General features: G+C 46.5%; 1 protein-coding gene across 7 annotated transcripts in view; it reads right to left on the bottom strand.

Annotated features, from left to right (window-relative positions):
- The window catches only part of PDE3A (phosphodiesterase 3A), a 331,598-nt gene that overhangs the window by 22,296 nt on the left and 286,573 nt on the right, over positions 1 to 22,729 (bottom strand). For all 7 annotated transcript variants that reach the window (XM_073621400.1, XM_073621393.1, XM_073621396.1 and 4 more), the window contains 7 exons: positions 20,431 to 20,615; positions 19,093 to 19,230; positions 17,338 to 17,449; positions 10,576 to 10,689; positions 8,177 to 8,376; positions 7,383 to 7,586; positions 4,787 to 4,948 (listed from right to left, as the gene is read on the bottom strand). In XM_073621400.1, coding sequence (XP_073477501.1) covers positions 4,787 to 4,948; positions 7,383 to 7,586; positions 8,177 to 8,376; positions 10,576 to 10,689; positions 17,338 to 17,449; positions 19,093 to 19,230; positions 20,431 to 20,615 — 1,115 coding nt within the window. The remainder of the gene's footprint in view (positions 1 to 4,786; positions 4,949 to 7,382; positions 7,587 to 8,176; positions 8,377 to 10,575; positions 10,690 to 17,337; positions 17,450 to 19,092; positions 19,231 to 20,430; positions 20,616 to 22,729) is intronic.

Below are 22,729 nucleotides of genomic sequence, written 5' to 3'. Positions count from 1 at the left end.
GTTTATAGCGCAAAAAATAAAAACGGCAGAGGTGATCAAATACCATCAAAAGAAAGCTCTATTTGTGGGAAGAAAAGGACGCAAATTTCGTTTGGGTACAGCATTGCATGACCGCGCAATTAGCAGTTAAAGCGACTCAGTGCCAAATTGTAAAAAGTGCTCTGGTCAGGAAGGGGTAAATCCTTCCGGGGCTGAAGTGGTTAAGCCTGGTACACAAGATCAGATTGTTGGCCAACCGAGCATCTGATTTTTGTCAAAAGGGCGTGTGCCTGGATCATGTCTTGCATACTAACGGTACACAATTGTCGGCCAACAAACACGAAGGTTGTGACATACTACGTGGAATTTCAGCTCTTGAGCGCCACCTTTTGGGCACCTTCTGCTAATGTCGTGTTTGGTGAGCATTGATTCCGAGCATGCGTGTTTGTACTTTGGACTTTTATGTGATGGACTTGTGTACAGACGAAAGGAAAATCTGACAACAGATTGTTGTCCACCAAAAATGTATTAGCTTGCCATCCAACATTTGTTGGCCGAAAGTTGGACAACAATTGTCTGAAGGAGTGTACTAACAGTTGGATTTTAGGCAAAAAGTCTGTCATCACACAATCCCCTGCCAACAATCGGATCGTGTGTACGACACTTGACTCTCTAAGATACTCTTTTATACCCAATTTTGTTACTGACCTGTTGCCAATTAACCTGCTTAGTTGCAAAATGTTCTTCCAGCTCTTATCTTATTAGTACCAGTTACTTTGCCAGCTTTTTGTTGCCCTATCCTAATTTTTTTTGAGACGTGTTTCTGCCATGAATTTCAAAATGACTTTATTTTTTTCTTAAAACGGTACATTTTCTCAGTTTATGCATTATATATTTTTTATTGTGAATAAAATATGGGCTTATGAGATTTGCCAATCATTGCACTCTGTTTTTTGTAGATTTTGGACAACGTCCCAACTTTTTTTTGGAATTGGGGTTTAAAAAAAAAAAGAAGCTTTTTTTAAATCCTACCTAAAATACACTGACCCTGACCTTTGACACTGACCATAACCTTTGACCCTAACAAAAGCAATTACTCTTGCGCACAGGTGTGTAAGCTAAATGATCCAAGAAATTCAATCCAAAATGGACAATGAATTTCGGCCTTGCTGCCCTCCAGGACGGGGATATCCTAGTAGTCAAACAAAACTGGGACACCTTTGAAATGCGTTAGCCAGCAGCGGTTCATACGTCCTCTCCGTAGGACCGAGAAACTGCTACCAGTGGAATAACTACCACAAGATTGATATAAGCGCAACTTTCTTTCTACCCTTGTGAGTAGATTTTAATCATGTTTTTAAATAAATATACTCAAGGATAATGCACTAGGCTGGTGCGCCCTCTTTCTTTCTTTTCCTTTGACCCTAACCCTGACACTGACCTGACAGTTCAAACCCTGCTCTAGCTATTTTATTTGTATTAATTGCTTTATCTGCCAAAGAAGTTGAATGTCTGTCCATCCAGTCCTGAGATTTATACGACCTTACCAAACAGCACAGATCTGTTGGGCAGGGTAGTAGACCTGATTTTACTCTGCTGCAGTTCACTGACATATACAGGTTTTTTTCCCCTCCTCAAGCGAATGGAGAGTGAAAGGAGAAACAGCAGACCAATGAGGTAATTTCTCTGTTACTCTGCTTACTCCTCCTATCAGCATGTTCTGTGTAAGCACATGAGCACTGTAGCACAGCTTAATAACTACCTGTTCTGCTCCTCTCTCCTCCAGGGCCAGTTCATACCACAATTTCTACATTCTGGACGGGTTTCTGCATACGCATTTTTGATATGTTTTTGATGCTTTCTGATGCGTTACAGTTTTTTCCCCTCCCTTTTATTTTCTTCATCTCAAATGAGGACAATTGAGGACATGTGAGTTTTGGTGTATTTTTGATGCTTTTTGTCATGTTCCAGAAGCGTTTCATACAGAATAAATGCAGTGTTCTACTTTTGCTTGACTGCACTTGAATGCACTGCCCTGGTGTGAACTAGGGCCATTGGAATCCATGTTAACCATTGTCCATACATTTTTGATGCAGAATAAAAACGCAAGAACTGTGTACCAGCCCCCAGTCCACGCTCTGTCTCCCTTGCCCAGTCTAATGCCGCGTACACACGAGCGGACTTTCTATCCTACTTGGTCCGGCACACTTTCCGACGGACTTTGTCCGCCAGGTGCGCCGGACTTTAAAACGGACGGACTTGCCCACACACGCCGGGACTTTCCGGCGGGCTAAGTCCGCCCGTCTTTCCGACGGACTTTCGCCGGAGTTCCGGCGGACTTTCAGAATGAACGGACTTGCCCACACACGGACAAGTCCGTTCATTTTGAACGTGACTCAGGTGCGACGGGACTAGAAAAGGATGTCAATCTTGCCGCTTTTATCGGCGAGATTGACACCTTGCTAGCCCCGTCGCGGGGCATACCAGGCCCTTAGGTCTGGTATGGATTATAAAGGGGAACCCCGCTACGCCGAAAAAACGGCGTGGGGTCCCCCTAAAATCCATACCAGACCCCGATCCGAGCACGCAGCCTGGCCGGTCAGGAAAGGGGGTGGGGACGAGCGAGCGCCCCCCCCCCCTCCTGAACCGTACCAGGCCGCATGCCCTCAACATGGGGGGTGGGTGCTTTGGGGGAGGGGGGCGCCCTGCGCCCCCCCCCCCCCCAAAGCACCTTGTCCCCATGTTGATGAGGACAAGGGCCTCTTCCCGACAACCCTGGCCGTTGGTTGTCGGGGTCTGCGGGCGGGGGCTTATCGGAATCTGGGAGCCCCCTTTAATAAGGGGGCCCCCAGATCCCGGCCCCCCACCCTATGTAAATGAGTATGGGGTACATGGTACCCCTACCCATTTACCTAGGAAAAAAGTGTAAGTAATAAAACACACTACACAGGTTTTTAAAATATTTTATTAAACAGCTCCGGGGGGGGGATCTTCCTCCGGCTTCGGGGGTCTTCTTCCGGCTTCGGGGGTCCCTCCGCTTCATCTTCTCCCGGCGTCCGGTTGGTTCTTCTCCGCTCTCCGGCCTCTTCTCCCGGTGTCGCAGGTCTTCGGCCGGCCCCTCCGCTCTCTTCATGTAGCTCTATTGCGAGCGGAGGTCCGGACTTCTGGGCTTCTTGGCTTCTTGGCTTCTCTTCTCTTCTCTTCCCCCAGATGTTGACACGACGCTCTCTCCGGCTGGACTGGTCTCTGAGGGCTGCGTTGTGACTTATATAGGCGGAGACCCCGCCCCCATATGATGTCACAGTCCTTGGGCATGCTGGGACTGTGACGTTTTAGGGGGCGTGGTCGACCACGCCCCCTAAAACGTCACAGTCCCAGCATGCCCAAGGACTGTGACATCATATGGGGGCGGGGTCTCCGCCTATATAAGTCACAACGCAGCCCTCAGAGACCAGTCCAGCCGTAGAGAGCGTCGTGTCAACATCTGGGGGAAGAGAAGAGAAGAGAAGCCAAGAAGCCAAGAAGCCCAGAAGTCCGGACCTCCGCTCGCAATAGAGCTACATGAAGAGAGCGGAGGGGCCGGCCGAAGACCTGCGACACCGGGAGAAGAGGCCGGAGAGCGGAGAAGAACCAACCGGACGCCGGGAGAAGATGAAGCGGAGGGACCCCCGAAGCCGGAAGAAGACCCCCGAAGCCGGAGGAAGATCCCCCCCCCGGAGCTGTTTAATAAAATATTTTAAAAACCTGTGTAGTGTGTTTTATTACTTACACTTTTTTCCTAGGTAAATGGGTAGGGGTACCATGTACCCCATACTCATTTACATAGGGTGGGGGGCCGGGATCTGGGGGCCCCCTTATTAAAGGGGGCTCCCAGATTCCGATAAGCCCCCGCCCGCAGACCCCGACAACCAACGGCCAGGGTTGTCGGGAAGAGGCCCTTGTCCTCATCAACATGGGGACAAGGTGCTTTGGGGGGGGGGGGGGGGGCGCAGGGCGCCCCCCTCCCCCAAAGCACCCACCCCCCATGTTGAGGGCATGCGGCCTGGTACGGTTCAGGAGGGGGGGGGGGGCGCTCGCTCGTCCCCACCCCCTTTCCTGACCGGCCAGGCTGCGTGCTCGGATCGGGGTCTGGTATGGATTTTAGGGGGACCCCACGCCGTTTTTTCGGCGTAGCGGGGTTCCCCTTTATAATCCATACCAGACCTAAGGGCCTGGTATGCCCCGCGCTCGCCGCAATAGGAAGATTTGTTTTTCCTATTGCAGCGAGCGCGAGATGCAATACCATCCCCTCGTGTCGTATTTGGTCTGTCGGACCAGCCTACACACGAGCGGGCTTTCCGTCGGACCAGCACACACACGAGCGGACTTTCCGCCCGAAACTGAGTCCGACGGAAAGATTTCAAACATGTTTAAAATCTAGGTCCGGCGGGCTTTTGGGAAGAAGTCCGCCGGAAAAGTCCGCCGCCGCCCACACACGGGCGGATTGTCCGGCACACTCTGGTCCGCCGGACCAAGTATGCCGGAAAGTCCGACCGTGTGTACGCGGCATAAGCTCTGCTGTACAGGGACTGCAAGATGCAGATACCAAGTCATATGTAGGTGCATACACTATTTGTATTTAAATAAATATGTTAAATGATGTAATTTGACAACAGAACTACATTCATTTGCACCTTTCTTATCTGTCTGGAATATATCCTTAATGAAGCCGCTTTATACAGCTATCTGTACTGCTCACAGACTGGCAGAGGCCCTCCCTCCCTGTCAATCAGAATAATAGCATTCAGCACGATTTTGGAGCTCTCACCTGCTCATAGAACTCATTGACAATGCCCTCTGTCCACTTCAGATGTAAATCTTTACATTTGAGGGGTCCGTTGATGTCGGCCAGCTTAATGCACATCTGACAGACCAGCAATCGGTCGTTCTCATTGGACCAGTCGATCCCCGGCCCCACCTCCTCATTCACCTGGAGTAGAGGTGAGATTCAGTACACAGACAAATCGTGTTATGGCCCCCATGAGGTACAATCATTACATCAGCGGTACATCAGCAGCATTATGTGTTCATTTCTCTCCACACTGCCACAGACACATTGTCTACTATTTCCTGGTATTTTTCCTAAAAATTGGAAAAGTGCTAAATTCTCTAAACCAAAAAAGAATAGATTTCTGTTGGGAAAAGAGAGAAACTGTATGACCAAATTTCAATGCATGTGATTCGAATTTTGAGATGGTGGGGCTGCGTGCAGGAGTGGTGAAGTTGGGTGCACTGTTTAGAAGTGGTGAAGCTAGGGCACTGCGTAGAAGTGGTGATGTATGGGGCACTCTGTAGGAGTGGTGAAATAGGGGCACTGTGCAGAAATGGTGATGATGAGACCCTCTAAAAGTGACAGCACTGTGTAGCAGTGGAGAAGTTGGGACACTGTGTAGAACTGGGGAGTTTGAGGCACTGTGAAGTTGGGGCATTTTGTAGGTGTGGTGACATTGGAATATTGTGTTGCAGGGGTGAAATTGGGGCACAATGTGGCAATGATGAAGATAGGGCACTGTGAAGAAGTGGTGAAGTTGGGGCACTGTGAAGAAGGCACTGTGAAGAAGTGGTGAAGTTGGAGCACTGTGTAGGAGTAGTGAAGTTGAAATAATGTGTAGGAGTGGTGAAGTTGAGGCATTGTGTAGAAGTGGTGAGGTTGGGGCACTGTGTAGGAGTGGTGAAGTTGAGGCATTGTGTAGAAGTGGTGAGGTTGGGGCACTGTGTAGGAGTGGTGAGGTAGGGGCATTGTGTAGGAATGGTGATGTAGGGGCACTGTGTAGGGGCACTGTGTAAGAGTGGTGATGTAGGGGCACTGTGTAGGAGTGGTGAAGTAGGGGCACTGTGCAGAAATGGTGAAATGGTGAGACCCTCTGAAAGTGGCAGCACTGTGTAGCAGTGGAGAAGTTGGGACACTGTGTAGAACTGGGGAGGTTAGGACACTGTGAAGTTGGGGCTTTGTGTAGGAGTGCCAACATTTGGCCATTGTATAGCAGGGGTGAATTTGGGGCTCTGTGTAAGTGTGACAACATTTGGGCACTGTGTAGCAGGGGTGCAATTAGGGCTCTGTGTATAAGTGACAACATTTGGGCACTGTATAGCAGGGGTGAAGTTGGGGCTCTGTGTAGGTGTGAGGACCTTTGGGAATTGTGTAGCAGGGGTGAAGTTGGGTCACGGTGTAGCAATGATGAAAATGGGGCATTGTGAAGAAGTGGTGGAGTTGGGGCACTGTAAAGGAGTGGTGAAGCTGGGGTACTGTGTAGGAGTGGTGAAGTTGGGACACTGTGTAGAACTGGACATGTTGGGACACTGTGAAGTTGGGGCTCTGTGTAGGAGTGAGAGCATTTGGGCATTGTGTAGCAGGAGTGAAGTTGGGGCTCTGTGTGGGTGTGACAACATTTGGGCATTGTGTAGCAGGAGTGAAGTTGGGGCTCTGTGTGGGTGTGACGACATTTAGGTATTGTGTAGCAGGAGTGAAGTTGGGGCACTGTGTAGGTGTGACAACATTTGGGCATTGTGTAGCAGGAGTGAAGTTGGGGCTCTGTGTGGGTGTGACGACATTTGGGCATTGTGTAGCAGGAGTGAAGTTGGGGCTCTGTGTAGGTGTGACAACATTTGGGCATTGTGTAGCAGGAGTGAAGTTGGGGCTCTGTGTGGGTGTGACGACATTTGGGCATTGTGTAGCAGGAGTGAAGTTGGGGCTCTGTGTAGGTGTGACAACATTTGGGCATTGTGTAGCAGGAGTGAAGTTGGGGCTCTGTGTAGGTGTGACAACATTTGGGCATTGTGTAGCAGGAGTGAAGTTGGGGCACTGTGTAGGTGTGACAACATTTGGGCATTGTGTAGCAGGAGTGAAGTTGGGGCTCTGTGTAGGCCTGACGACATTTGGGCATTGTGTAGCAGGGGTGAAGTTGGGGCTCTGTGTAGTTGTGACGACATTTGGGCATTGTGTAGCAGGGGTGAAGTTGGGGCTCTGTGTGACAATATTTGGGCATTGTGTAGCAGGGGTGAAGTTGGGGCTCTGTGTGACAATATTTGGGCATTGTGTAGCAGGGGTGAAGTTGGGGCTCTGTGTAGGTGTGACGACATTTGGGCATTGTGTAGCTGGGGTGAAGTTGGGGCACTGTGTAGCAATGATGAAGATGGGGCATTAGGAAAAAGTGGTGAAGCTTGGGTACTGTGTAGGAGTGGTGAAGTTGGAACAATGTACAGAAGTGGTGAAGGTGGGGCACTGTGTGGAAGTGGTGATGTTTGGCACTGTGTATTAGTAGTACAGTTTTTAAGAAAAAAAACAATGTATATCCTATACAAACATGAAATATCAGGACTTTGATGAAATACATGGAGTATAAAGGCAGCCATGGTCCTCTCACCTTAGCATTGAACTCTGCCAAGAAATCAAAGTGCTTTTTCAGGTCAGTGGCCAGAATTGCCTCGATCACCAGGAACCGAAACCGCTTGAATTCCATGTGATCTAAATTGATTAAAAAATTATATTCTGGCCGTGACAGGAAGAGATTCCATGCCGCAGCTGCGTGGTGATTCTCCAGAACCGACCGGTCATTATAGAGCACTGCCTGGAAAAGAGGGCGGGTATTACTTAAGCTCCTCCCGCAACCACTGAACTCCATTAAAGCCCTTCCCTACTACTGATTGTATCCCCTTCCCATTTTTCTTCTACTCAGTGAAGTCCCGCTTAAATTCTCTACATTTCATAGTAGCCCCTTCCCATTTCTCTTTTACTCACTGAAGCCCCATCCCCATTTATCTATATCTTACAGTAGTCCCTAGAATTTTCTCTTCTAATCAATGAAGTCTCTCCCCAATCTTCTACATCTCATAGTAGCACCTCCCCATTCATTTTATACTCACTCAAGTCCCTCCCTATTCATTTACATTTTATAGTATCGCTTCCCTATCTCTCTTTGACTCACTGAAGACCCCCCTCAATCATCTACATCTCATGGCAGCCCCTCCCCTCCTAGTCCATTCACTGAATCCACCCCCCCACCCCCATTTTACTTATTATAGTAGCCCTAATTTTTTGTCACCCAATTTACCCCCACCCTTATCTGCTGTCTCTCATTCTAACTCCTCTGGCATTTAAACATCACAAAATAAGCTCCTCCCACGAGGATCTACTATGTGTTGATAGGAAATGCATTACCTGCGGTGCACTGGTGGCCACAAGGAAGGCGTTGGTTCTTCCTGGGTGGTCGTAGTCATGCATGGCTGCCGCTACATAAAGAGCCATCAGTTCTAAGGACGGAATATTCCCTGACAAACAGCCATACGTGTCTTCTGAGGGATTGTACATCTTGGAGAAAGTGTAACCCATGTGCCCATGTGTAATGCCGCTGTCTGAATCTAAGGAGACATAACACATAACACTTCTGTTGAATCAAACTCCCTTGTGGTCCTTTTTGTGTGTCTGCCATCCCTCTGGGGGTCTTGTGTACGGATATCACACACAGTAGGGTCACCATCTCTGGCCTTGCAGCTCCACACAAAGGGGTTGATTTACTAAAACTGGAGAGTGCAAAATCTGGTGCAGCTCCGCATAGAAACCAATCAGCTTCCAGGTTTTATTGTCAAAGCTTAATTGAACAAGCTGAAGTTAAAAGCTGATTGGCTATCATGCACAGCTGTACCAGATTTCACACTCTTCCGTTTTAGTAAATCAACCACAACGTGCTGCTAACAGACCGAGTGAGACACGTTTACTAAAGTAAATTAACACAAGCAGAGATAAATTGTTATGGGATAGTAGTATGGTTTACTGTATATCATGACCCCCTACCCCCCCAAATATCTAAGCATTGATTTTACCCCCCCAAATATCTAAGCATTTATTTTACCCCCCAAATATCTAAGCATTTATTGTTGCTACCTCCTATCTGTGTATAAATAGTTATCAAACTGACCTGTTAGATGACTAAGAAACTTACAAAACTCTGTTGTATCTTAAAGGGGTTGTAAACCCTCGTGTTTTTTCACCTTCATGCATAGGATGCATGAACACCTGGCAGACACCAGCCCTCCCGTTTTACTTACCTGAGCCCCTTCATCTCCTCGGCGGGGACGTGCTGTCCCTCTCTCCACGGGGTCCCGGCTCTTGATTGGATAGATTGACTCCATTGGCTCCCACTGCTGTCAATCAAATCCAATGACGCGGGTGCCGGGGGGGCGGGGCCGAGTCCGGCATTTGTGTCTGTGGACGCAAATGCTGGACTCAGGAGCATGCCCGCAAGGTAACTCCCTCAGAAGAGCGCTTTTCCTAGGGGGTTATCTGATGTGGGGAGGAGCCGTGAGAGCCGCCAGGGGACCCCAGAAGATGATGTTCGGGGCCCCTCTGTGCAAAACGAGCTGCACAGTGGAGGTAAGTATGATATGTTTGTTATTTAAAAAAAAAAAAAAAAAAAAAAAAAGATCCTTTATAATCACTTTAAAACTGTACAGGTATGATGAACTTACTTCATCCATGGCAAGTTCCCCATCATAGCCCTCGGGGCTGGGGTACAGCACGGGCTGCTGAGCTGTTGTCTGACACCATACAACTGTTATGTTTTCTTGCCCTCCCATTTTATGACATTTGCCCACTGGGGGGGGGCAGTATGGTGGATGTATCCAACCATCAGTCCCTGCCTGTGTCAGAAACATTGCACATAAAAACTGATTTTCATTTAGAATTACAATGTATCTACACATGTATGTATCTATACATATATCCATTTATAGCATGTGCAGCCTACTCAGTAATGTGATTTTTAATAGTTCCAATGCCTTCATCTGTTTTTCTCTGCACAAGGACGGCATCATCTTTGTTCAGGCATCATCCAGGGTCACCATTTATTTCCTGGTCTGAGATGCCGATTCAGAGACAGGGTTGCCAACCGCCAGTAAATTTACTGACAGTTCGTAAAAATCTGTGATCTTTTTTTACAACTTCCAGTAAAAATCAGGGGCTGATAATTTCATGCTGTGTTGACTTCTTAAGTGTAAATCAAGCAAATTACTTTGTTTTAGGTATTGTCAGTGTTTCCATATCATGTTTATACTGTTCAAATATTCTCTGTTAGTTTTCAATAAATGTTCTGTAATTTCTCAGGTTGTCAGTAAAAAAGTTGTTCCGCCAGTAAAGTGTCCATGTTTTGTCAGTAAAAAAATGCAGCGGGAGGTTGGCAACCCTGTTCAGAGATGACACAAATGTATTAATCCTGTTACCTGTGCTGTTTTTGGCTGTGTTCACTAATGCCTGGCAGAGATCAACCACTGCTGCAGCCTCTCACCTTACTACAAATTTACAATTTTGCAGTCTCGCCAGTGAGGGAGAGACTGAGGAAATGCTTCCTCCTGCCTGCAGCAGACTGATAGCATCATCTCACTCTACATTAAGTCACTAGACTGAATTCCAAGGGTGGTTTTTTATGAATAAAGGTGGAGCCTTTCTGAAAAATGATACTGTTGACATGCACTGCAACATGTTAGGAATATAATCATGCAGATTTGGAAGGTTACTAAGAGGTTCACTAATGTTATGTTAGAAAAACTCTGCTCCTTTGTTACCTGAATCGCTGGCTGAGCCATGATCACTGACAGCATTCTGCAGACCCGGAATGGCCTGTGTACTGAGGTACCAGACTGCATGCAACACATCAGTGGCGTGAATTCTGTTGTGATCTAAAATGAACATAAAGTATTCAGTTACTACATTATTATTGGACAGAAGCCTCCTGCCACCCAGTGGCTGTCCTGAATATTGCATCTACTGAGCAGCAGTCCTCAGCTATAAGGCAATTCAGATTTGTTCCATTCTATTTTTCTTTTGGACCACTTTACAAATATTTCAATCACGTTATTAGATGTTTTAATCCCCCTTTTACCTGCTGGCCAATCCCAGTTTGAGTAATGCATGTTGACATTTATAAAGCACTAAATTGTATTTTCATTAGAGAATTACAGAAAGTTTTAGGGATTGTCAAGTCTAAAAGTGGTAAAAATGATGACTAAAGGGTAAAAACCTGGACAACTGGTAAATAGAGGGATAATTTCATATGAGTGGATGGTTGTGTGTCAAATACTGTACATGGCGGAGACACAAACCCCCCATTGGAGTCACTGTATTCAGAATCACAATCAAAAATACATTTAGAAACTTGAAAACTTGTGAACTCTTAAAACAACCCATTTAGTTTACAAATACAAGGCAAACCATTTGTGTATAAAATTCTAAAAAACCTTATAAATACCGTTTTTTTTTTTCTTCTTTTTCACATGACCTCTGTTCGCAGCTGCATAAAGGGCTTAGAGAATTGGGAATGGAGACTGAAGGGGGGGGGGGGGTAGTTCACTGACAAAGCAGTACACTGATCTTCCCAGTGAATGGCTGTGCAGGGGAGAGCATGTCAGCAAAGAACAGACAGGCTGTGCTCCCAGCACAACCAGAAAACTGACCACACTGGGTTGGATGTGCTCTCAAGCCTAACGTGAATAAAAAAGCATCCAAGAGGTGGTGACACTCTAATGTGTTCATACAAAATAGTGAGAGGACAAAAATAATCAAAGAGCTCACTGGTTTAGTTTAGGCGGCTCACAACAGACAAGACTACTACCTTCCAGTGGGCACCTCAGTAGGTTTATCTTGAATGCTCATGCAGATACTTCTAATCCCGCAATTCACTTCCCTACACAGATTCACACAGGAAAGCTCTATCTTGAGTCAATTCAAGTTTCTTATTTTAATTGAAGCCCTGATGAAGCAGGAGTTTCTTTTTTTTACCCCTGAAACGTGTTGCCTAGACTCATTTATCCTTTGCTATTTCCATTTGTGCATGTTTTTTTCTCATGCCCAACATGGTCAGTTTAAAATAAGAAAGCAGAGGGTCAGGATCACCATGGATTTCACACAAAAGAAGCAATGCAAAGGAAACAGGCTACTTTTTACCACAGGGTACAACAGACACATATCAGGAATATAACATTTTGGGGTAGCATACTCTTTAAGATTAAAAATATATATATATAACTTTGACCAAAAGTTATTTATACCAGTCCCTAAAATAACTAAAATGTGTACGGGGGAGCACAAACCTGACACCCCAAGTGGATTTGTTTTAGATTTTTGGTGTTCAATTTAAATCCAGATTTTATTACAGGAGAAGATATAGACCATCCAGGACCTGTGTGAAGACAAAGCTGTTGAACCATCATGGCTGCCACCTCTGTATTTCCCAACACACCCTGTTACTGGAAGCATGATACTGCGCCATGTGGTCACATGACTGTTCTACTGGGGAAAAGGGGGGAGCTAAAGCTGCTGAACTGCAACTTTGTACTTCCCAATATCTCCCATGGTTGCTCTGCGAAGATTAAGTAATATAGGCTGTTATGATTACTGTGTTTCTCTGCGGTGGCTGTTCCCCACTTGAACAATGTTCTACAGACAGAATCTGTTCATGACCTTACGTGGTGCTCATTAGAGGTGGAGACACGTCCCGGGGACATTTGTTTATCATTGATTTGTGCTGCGCTGATGTGCCAGCCAAGCGTAAAAATAAAGGGTCTATAAATAGTGGGAAGGCTCACTAGCCTGGAGTGCTGTCACAGCTCTGGGACACATTCAATTGAAACAAGCGCCCTACATCGCCCCAATTACACAGTGAATGACTGAACATACCAGGAGCTTCTACCGCCCAAATATCACTCCGCCGTGCTGATTAAAGAACCACTCCACCCGGAATGACATTCTGTATCTGCAGGACCCATACGCTCTGAACTGTTGTTCACATTTAATATGAAACTTTGCTGGAGCTTGTTTGCTCTATGCTGGGACCACAGTACAGACCAACTGCAAGGTTACTGGGGAACATTTAGTGAAAGTCATGGTTCGGGTTAAGGGTTAACTCCAAGTGTTAGGTCAAAGGTGCCCAAAGGTTTGCTTTGGATGGAGCAGGGAATGGTTTTATTTCTGTTTGTCCTCCTGTTGGGGAAATTCCCTTTACATTCCTGTCCACCTGTCCATCCAAAAATTAAAGCCCAACTCCAGTTAAACTATTTTTTAAAGATAGGCTGAGGGTGAGGGTTAAGTGTTCGCTGATGATCAGGGATATAAAGTGTTATGGGTTAATTTTAGGGGTTGGTTGATGAAAGGGGCTTCAGGGTCATTATAAGAGTTTGGATAAGGTCAGGGGTCAGTGTGGGGTCAGCTGATTTCAGAGCAGGAAGCTGCATGAAAAGACCCCGGCACTGAGAAGTTTGTTCCGTGCTGTCTTTCTAATAATGGTTGCATTCCCAGAACATCAGTAATTAGCAGGAAGTAATTAATGTTAATGATGAGGATCCAGATGTCCTTGCCATACTAGAAAATGTACATGTCTTAAAGGAGACCTGCATGGAGAACATACAGTATATGGGCTGCCATTATTAAACTTTACTTTTAAAAATGCTAAATGCAAATGCAGGCCAGGCAGAAAGTTCATATTTAGAAACAGGCCAGTCTTCCCCAATTTTATTTATAGACCTACACCAATCAGCCATAACTTTATGACCACCGACAGGTTAAGCGAATAACATTGATTGTGTGACAGACTCACCCAGACAGAGGCTTTTGGAGGGGACTGAATGTGAGCCTCTTGCCTACAGATTATGGGCCCTGGCATTTGGGGTACCCTTGAGGTGTTGTTACTTTGGCTTTGTGTCCTTGTCCCCCAGGACACACAGACTCTGGGGACCCTGTATTTGCCATATTAGCAATAGTGACTGAGTCATACTGTTGGGACTCACAGTGGCGGAATTATCAGGGTCGCACCAGTCGCATTTGCGACTGGGCCCTTAAGTTCTGCCACTGTGGGGGGGGCCCGCCCCCGCCCAGGAGATAGTAATTCACGTGGAGTCCCGGTTGTCCCGCCCATCCTTTCCTGCTGCTCCGCCCATCCTCCCTGCCCATCCTCTACTCCCTCACTCACGGCGGACAGTCCCCGCCTGCTTCGCCCATCCTCTCCGCCCGCACAGTCCCCGCCCATCGTCTCTATCCCCGCCCACTCCGCCCATCTTCTATGGCTCCGCCTTCACTCACAGGCCCCGCCCATCCTCTGCTCGCCCAAGCAAGACGGAGCAAGGAGGGGGAACCGAGTGATCTGCAAGTGAGTGGCACCCATCCCTCAATATCAACACTACCACTGATCCCCCCCACACCACTGCTGCCACTGATCCCCCCCACACCACCACTACTGCCACCGATACCCCCCACACACCTCTACTGCCACGATACCCCCCCACACCACCACTACTGCCACCGATACCCCCACACCACCACTACTGCTACCGATACCCCCCCACACCACCACTACTGCCACCGATACCCCCCACACCACCACTACTGCCACTGATACCCCCCACACCACCACTACTGCCACTGATACCCCCCACACCACCACTACTAACACTCATCCCATCCCCCTCCAACCATCACCCTTGCCACTGATCCCACCCCCCTCACCGCTGCCATTCATCCCATCCCCCCACCACCACCGCTACTACTGATTCCATCCCCACCCAACCACCACCGCTGCCACTGATCCCATCCCCCCCACCATTACCACTCATCCCATCTCTCCCTCACCACTGCCACTCATCCCATCCCCCACCACCGATGCCACTGATCCTATCCCTCCCCAACCACCACTGCTGCCATTCATCCCAGGGGCGTAACTACAGGGGTAACAATTGCAATAGCGCACATGTTGCCCCTGCACACCTGGATGGGGGGGGGGCATTTAGAGGAAAAAATCCCCTCAATTTTTCTCCTGCAGCCACTAAAAGTCTGCTTCTCCTCCTCTCCCTCTGATAGGCATTAAGTGGCTGCAGGAGGAAAATGGAGGGGATTTTTCCCCCCTCCTATCCAGGTCCTGCTGCTCCCACGATCAGTGGGAAGGGCCCTGGCTGGAGGTCAGGGGGGCCCTCCATGGTTTCTTGCACTGGGGCCCTGAAGGTTCTAGTTATGCCACTGGGGACTCATACTGTAATGTCATCAACTCCACTCACCTGTCTGATGTCTGCTATAATGTGTTTAATGTAAATGAGTCTAGTCTAGCTTACCACAGGTTCTAAGAGTATTCAACTCATTGTTGTTTGTATTGTCAATTATAATTAGCTCCTGCTGTTGTGTTTAATGTACTGTGTGAAGCTCGGTGACAACAAGTCTGACCTGTCGTGAAGTCACAGGCACAGAGAAACATCAGCTGCTTAAAGGGATTAGTTAGCTAGCTCATGTTAATTAGGTTACAGTTGTACTGTTAGAGTAATATGAGCAGGAGGGGGGAACCTCCTCTTCTACTGTATAAAAAGTCTTGTATTCTGGTTATAATAATAAACAGTCCATGTTAGCATCTAAACAAGTGTCGCCTTGTTTTGTGCTTGGGAGCAGTTGGAATATCTGATATCTGTATCCAGACTGGGAGGAAGTGGTATATGACGGAAGCACTCAAGCGGAGTGTGAGACGTTCCGAGACAGATTGTCTTGTTAAAATGGCATCTGAAAGTATGTGGGATATATTAGGCAGCATGTAAATATGTTGTCCCTGAAGTTGAAGTGTTGAAAGCAGCAAAAAAGGGAATCGCAGTTTTGGGCTGTGTATACGCAAACCAGTCAGGGTGCCCATGCTGACCCGTGTCCACAGTCAAAAGTGCTTACAATGAGCTTGTGAGCACCGAAACTGGATAATGGAGAAAATGGAAGATGGTGGCCTGGTCTGATGAATCACGCTTTCTTTTACATCATGTGGATGACCGGGTGTGCTGCTTACATGGGGAAGAGATGGCACCAGGATGTAGTATGAGAAGAAGACAAGCCGGCAGAGGCAGTGTGATGCTTTGGGCAATGTTCTGCTGGGAAACCTTGGTCTTGCCATTCATGTAGATGTTACTTTGACAAGTACCACCTAACTGAACATTGTTGTTGACCAAGTACACCTCTTAATGGAAATGGTATTCCCAGATGGCAGGGCCCTCTTTCAGCAGGATAATGCACCTTGCCAGACTGCAAAAATAATTCAAGAATGGTTTAAGGAACACCTTGAGTTTCAGTTGTTGACTTGGCCTTCAAATTGTCGAGATCTCAATCCATCAAATATGTTTGGGATGTGCTGGAAAAACAAATCCAATTCATGGAAGCCCCATCTCGCAGGTTACAGGACTTAAAGGATCAGCACCTGATGGCTTGGTGCCAGATACCATAACATACTTTCAGAAGTCTAGTGGCACCCATGTCTCAGTAGGTCATAGCAGTTTTGCTGGCAAAAGGGGGACCTACTCAGTATTACATAGGTGGTCATAAATTTATGGTTGATCAGTGTATGTTTGTCCTAGGCATGTTTGAATTCACTTACTGTTGACTGATTCACTACTCCTGTGTCCTTGATCTTAGCGTCATACTGAAAATATTGCCCTCCTGAACCTTATTAACACCCTTCTTGTATTGAAAGGTTTCAATCATGTCCCCATTTTCCTTTTTTTCCTCAAGACTGTACATATTAAAGAGGAACTTTAGCCTTTACCTTCCCGCTTTTCCCCTGCTTACCTGATACTGTGTTCTGCACAGTAAGGATACTCACCTAGCCAACGGATCCAGCATTGAGCTTCTGGGATCCACCTCTCTGTTTGGAAAGGTGGAGAGTTCACTGGCAGGGTGAAGGACCACTTTAAGTTCCTGAACTCTCTTCTGATATGGTTTATCCCTCAGACCTTACACCATTTTTCTGCCTGCCTCTGGACTCATTCTATTGTATTAATATCTGTTTTGCAAGGGAGGTCTCCATAACAGGACAAAGTATTCTAAATAAGGTTTAACTAAAGATCAATATATGGGAATTATGACCTCCCTCCACCAGCTGGGGATCCCTCTAATGATAAGGAAAAGATCTATATAGGAGAATCAGGTTTTCCTCCCTCCTACACCCTAGAATTCCATTCACTTATCCCACTGCCTGGTCACACTTCTCATTTTGCAATCATCTGAAATAAATACCCCCCCACCCCCCCAATTTTTTTCCTATTCCTTCAGTTGTGTTATTTCTGTACAGTATCGGACCTAGAAATGGCAATCAGGACCCTTTGGGAATTTTTCGAGACTTTATGTGATCCCTCTATTTAAAGACCATCGTGCCCCAATTAGCAATAAACAAAATCTAACCAGTTTTTGTTATGTAGGAAGGATAATTTAAGAGCTTGCTCTAACATTAGGTAGGAAAATGGGCAATGGTTACTGGCCAAGAGACCTGACATTCCTCTTTTGCTCAAAGTAGGAATTAGTACAAAACAAACTGCTCTTACACGGGATGTCTCGGTAGCCGTTCTCCAAGGCATGAAAATAGTTCATGAATTCCTTCAGGGGGATCTTAAAGGTATCCAGAAGATTCATATCCTCAAAGAGTCGATATGACATCTACAAATGGGAAACACGAGGAGTCATTGTGAATATAGTTTGTAACATTGTGACAATTGTTCACAACAGAATAGTTTTTTGTTGTCACCGCAACATACTCAGAAACTTCACTAGTAGTGCATTTCCTGCTTCTTGGTGTACTTAAAGTGGAACTTTAGTCAGAAAATGAAGTCCTGCTAGATCATTTCATGCTGGCCCCTTGCAGGTATAGCGATGTGAAACATTACAAATAAGTGTCTATACTGTCTATAATACAGTAAAACACTGTCTCACTGCTCTGCACATGCTCAGTTGCTCTCCATTTTTAGGCACTGCTGAATTTGTAGAGGCCAATCTGCTGACAGCCTTAGGCCCCTTTCACACTGGGGCGGTAGGGGGCGTCGGCGGTAAAACAGCGCTATTTTTAGCGCTGTTTTACCGCGGTATTCGGCCGCTAGCGGTGCGGTTTTAACCCCCCGCTGGCGGCCGAAAAAGGGTTAAAACCCCTCGTATAGCGCGGCTATAGTCGCGGTATTACCGCGGTATAGCCACGCTGTCCCATTGATTTCAATGGGCAGGAGCGGTTTAGGAGCGGTGAATATACCGCTCCTTCACCGCTCCAAAGATTCGGCTTGCAGGAGATTTTTTCTTCTCCTGCCAGCGCACCGCTTCAGTGTGAAAGCCCTCGGGTTTTCACACTGAAGAAACAGCGGAGGCTGTTTAGGGGCGGTTTGCAGGTGCTATTTTTAGCGCAATAACGCCTGCAAACCGCCCCAGTGTGAAAGGGGCCTAAGAGCGGAATTAAACCCTCCTATCATTTACAGCCAAGGAAGCTGCTTCTGTTTGATCTGCAACTGCCACGGTGCTGCCCATGTGATCAGTTATGACACAAGCCATTTGATGGTTTGACAGTTTGGTTCAGGACACAGTCAAATGTGACAGTTTGCATTTTCAGCATTCCAGGAATGTAACTGTTTTTGAAACCATAAAATCACATTTTGGTAGCATAATTATAAATGTGGAATATATGTTCCTTGCTAAATAACATTATTTTTTTTATCAAGTTGTTATGCGTAAAGTTCAGCTTTAACTGCCACTGGTGGGCAGATATGACACATGCAGCACTCAAACTACAGCTAAGGTCTTTGCAATGTGCTCCTATCAGTGTCCCCTGTGCTGTGCAGGTGTGATACCACAAGAACTTTACACCACCTGGCCTGCAATTATTTCTCTGCACAATCCTGCCTCTGAGCTTCCTATGCCCTGTCCCCTCATTTGTAGCTGAAGTGTAAGGCTGGCCCTAGGCGTCAAGTTTCTCACAGATGAATGGAGTGTATTAGCCTTCCAAGGCCAATTCATTACAAATTCAATGATGTCACTCCAAGGCTGTCAAAGTTTTATTCTATAAAATAAAGTGAATCTGTCAAATTTCACTTGCAAACAGCACTAACTTGAACGAATCTGCAGATCCCTTTATTTACACCGGGGAGCCCCCAAATTCTGGAGCACACTATAATGCCCTATCCATGTCTATAGCTTCCTCCACCAGGAGAGCGTAACATGCATCCAATGCATATCTGTGCCCTCATCCTCTAGCTTCCCAGCTCTAACCTGGATCTGGGACTAATCTGCTAGAATTCCATGACAAACATTCTGCCACTCACCTGGCTGAGGATCCGCCCACACTTCTGACCTGTCATCTCCACCAGGTCAAATATGGGGAAGTTCCAGTTGTTGACCTCCCCCAAAAGGTCATCTATATTGTCCATGATGAGCGGCTCCGGGGCTAGGATGGGCTTGTCCTGAGTATGAGAGAGAGAAGGAAATGGAGATCCATTATGTGCCAGACACACAAAAGGACTCACTTATAAAAGAAGTATTGATACGGGGGGGGATCTGGTGTAAGGGCATTCTGCACACTGATAAAAGGGCACCTTGCACACTGATAGTAGAGAACCTTGCACCCTAACAGGAGAGGATCCTTTACACTGATAGAAAGGGAACCTGCACATTGGTAGGGGAAGTCCCATACACTAATAAGAGGGTATTCTGCACACTGATAAGAGGGAATCCTGTGCACTGATGGGGGGGGGGGGGGGGGGTCCTGTGCAAAGATAGGAGGGAATCCTTTACACTGATAGGAGGGGATCCTTTACACTGATAGGAGGGAATCCTGTGAACTGATGGGGGAGGGGGTCCTGCACATTGATAGGAGGGGATCCTGCATACTTATAAGAGGGGATCTTGTGAACATATAGGAGAGGATCTCATAATCTGATTTCTAGGGATCCTACACACTGATGGAAGGGGGTACTGAGTACTAATAAGTGGGCATTCTGCACACTGATAGGGGAGAATGCTGCACATTGATGATTATGGAGGATTCTGGTAGTAGGTCTGGAATACCAGAGATACCGCAGGGGATTCTGGGAGTCAGTCTGGCATATCAGGGCAACTGTAGGGGATTATATGAGTCAGTATGGCAAACAGGGGACACTGCTGGTGATTCTGGGAGTCAGTTTGGCACATCGGGACCATGCAGGGGATTCTGGGAGTCAGTTTGGCATACCACGGATACAGCAGGGGATTCTATGAATCAGTATGGCACACAGGGGACCATGCAGAGGATTCTGAGAGTCAGTATGGCACACCGGGGACCATGCAGGTGATTCTGGGAGTCAGTTTGGCACACCAGGGATACAGCAGGGGATGCTATGAATCAGTATGGCACACAGGGGACCATGCAGGGGATTCTGAGAGTCAGTTTGGCACACCAGGGACACAGCAGGAGATTCTATGAGTCAGTATGGCACACCGGGGACCATGCAGGGAATTCTGAGAGTCAGTTTGGCACATCAGGGGATTCTATGAGTCAGTCTGGCACACCAGGGACACAGCAGGGGATTCGGCGAGTCAGTCTGGCACGCCGAAAACACCGCTGGGGGTTCTGGGAGCCAGTCTGAACACTGGGGATGCTGCAAAGGATTCTGGGAATCACTGACCTCGGCTGCTGTTATTAGTGTATGAAGGTCGATGTTGTCCGATCGAAACGTTCGACAAACAGAACTTTTCCTGGACTGCGTCCCATCTCCCTCTGCCTCGTCATCATTCTGTACAATGTCACTGCTGTCGCTGTTGTTGGTTTCATGTGTGCTGTCGTAGTCTGACGTGGTGTGAGCTGGGTCATCTGCAACAAAAGTGCCATCATTAATGTCATTAATGTGAAAGATGGAGAATATACTGTAAATAGTGTAATATGCACCAATTCCCTACTTTTCCCAACAGCACCCCTCTCACCAGGTTTGGACCACTACCATGGAGGACTGAGTTCATTCAGACCAATAAATTTACACATGTTCATTTATACGATGGATTATAGTGCATGAAGGCACAAAAAACACATAAAACCATTTAATGCGGTGTACAAGGATTAGAGCCATGAGTCGCCCGCTGCTGTAAAAGCGTGATGAGATGCCATTCTAAATGTCATTACAATGCATTGCATAGCGGTTTGCACTGTACAGTACCATGCTGTAAAGTGCATGGATAATGTATTATTAAGCAATCTTTATTTGTTCATTGTAAGCAACTGACGAGGAGTAACAAGAAACCAGGGCTGTCACCCTCATCCTGAGCATCTGATCTGGAACAAACATGCAGCCAATGAGGTTCTTGCGGCAGTTGGTCTCCCATATTTTTTTCTACAGGTTCTATTAAAATGGGATTAGTTCAAATCATTACTGTGGAGTGTGGACATAAAGCTCTTTTTCTATTTCCATGCATACTCCACGTGTCTGGACGCTGTAGGGAATTATCTGATCAGTCATTCATTTAGTGTTGCAGTATAACAATAAAGCAGTATTACCCAAAAGCAAACATTTATTATTCTTAGATGTGATGGCTGCATTCATTTTGATTTTCAAGTTTTCTTTCCACCTGGTGATCTAGCCAATATGTATGTTGTTTTTCAAAAGAACAAGCTGTCCTGCAAATGTAGCAGTTAGAGTGTTGAGACAAACCATTTAACACTGGCAAGGCTGCTTACAATGAACAGCTTTTATTTATAAATGTAATACCTTTATTCAAACAGGAAAAAAAACTGTTGATGTAACTGCTTTAAAAAAGTGTTAGCTTGAGTTTAGCTTTAATTTGTTAGTGTATCTAAATCTGCTAGTCTAACACTGCCCTCCCCCCAGACTGACAATGCTGCTGCCCAAAGGTAACTCTGTTGCCCTTTAATAAACTCTAAGACCCCTTTCACACTGGGCAGTTTTCGGGCGCTTTAGCGGGATGTTACAAAAAGTCCTGCAAGCAGCATCTTTGGGGCTGTATTTAGTGCTCCCAAAATGCTCTGCCCATTGGAATGATTGGGCATCACTTCTGAAGCACCTGAAAAGCACGTCGGAAGCATCGCAACACGGGAGTTTTTAACCCCTTCTCAAACAGTGGTAAAGCGCTGCTAAAACGAGCAGCGCTTTATCGCGAATGCGTCCGTGGCCCCAGCGTGAAAGGGGTCTTACACAGGAGTTGTGTTACCGGGCAGATAACCAGGTGGAAACAGAGGGAAAAAAGCCCGTAGAAAGAAAACTAATGCAGTAATCACATATAATGATTGGTAAGCTGCGATATATTAGAATTTTCGTTTTCAGTTTAATGTGTCCACTTTAATGTGGACACTGACATACTCAAGGTAAAAATGATACTTTATCTAAATAGCAGCAAATGTAGAGAAAGTCGCTTTACAGGAAAAAAAACCTGAACTTCAGGCAAACAGCTAAATATAAGACGTAAAACATATTAAGCAGTCAAAGGATTTTGAGAGAGATTTAGCTGGACAGGTGACCCCAACTTTCCACTACTGAAGTTACACAATGCAGCCTCCCCTCCCCAGCCTGTGACTGGACAGAGAAGGAGCAGCGGAATACTGATGAGTCACCCCACCACTGTCCTGTCTCTTCTCCAATCAGCACATGTGCAGTGGAGTCTCCATAGTCTCAGAGTACTCCAACTTCCAGTTTGAGCTCTGCTTTTCAGGGATTACAAGAGGCTAATACCAGGTAACATTCAGATTTTTCTATTAGTTGAACTGAAAAATATGAGAACTGATTTTATAAATGAATATATTACTGCCTTCATGGGATATGTCTGCCTGAAGTTCTGCTTTAAATCACAGGGTGGTGGACTTTACTGCAGTAAATGATAATGTCAACATTTTGATGATTTTTACAAAGCATATTCCCATAGCTCCCAACTGTCCCTGATTTGGAACAAAGTCCCTCTGTCCCTCTTTCCTCCTCATTT

This window comes from Aquarana catesbeiana, linkage group LG03 (genome assembly GCF_042186555.1).
Source record: "Aquarana catesbeiana isolate 2022-GZ linkage group LG03, ASM4218655v1, whole genome shotgun sequence".
Taxonomy (NCBI): Eukaryota; Metazoa; Chordata; class Amphibia; order Anura; family Ranidae; genus Aquarana; species Aquarana catesbeiana.
The sequence above is the reverse complement of the archived record's forward strand: the minus strand, read 5'-3'. Positions and strand labels throughout refer to the sequence as shown.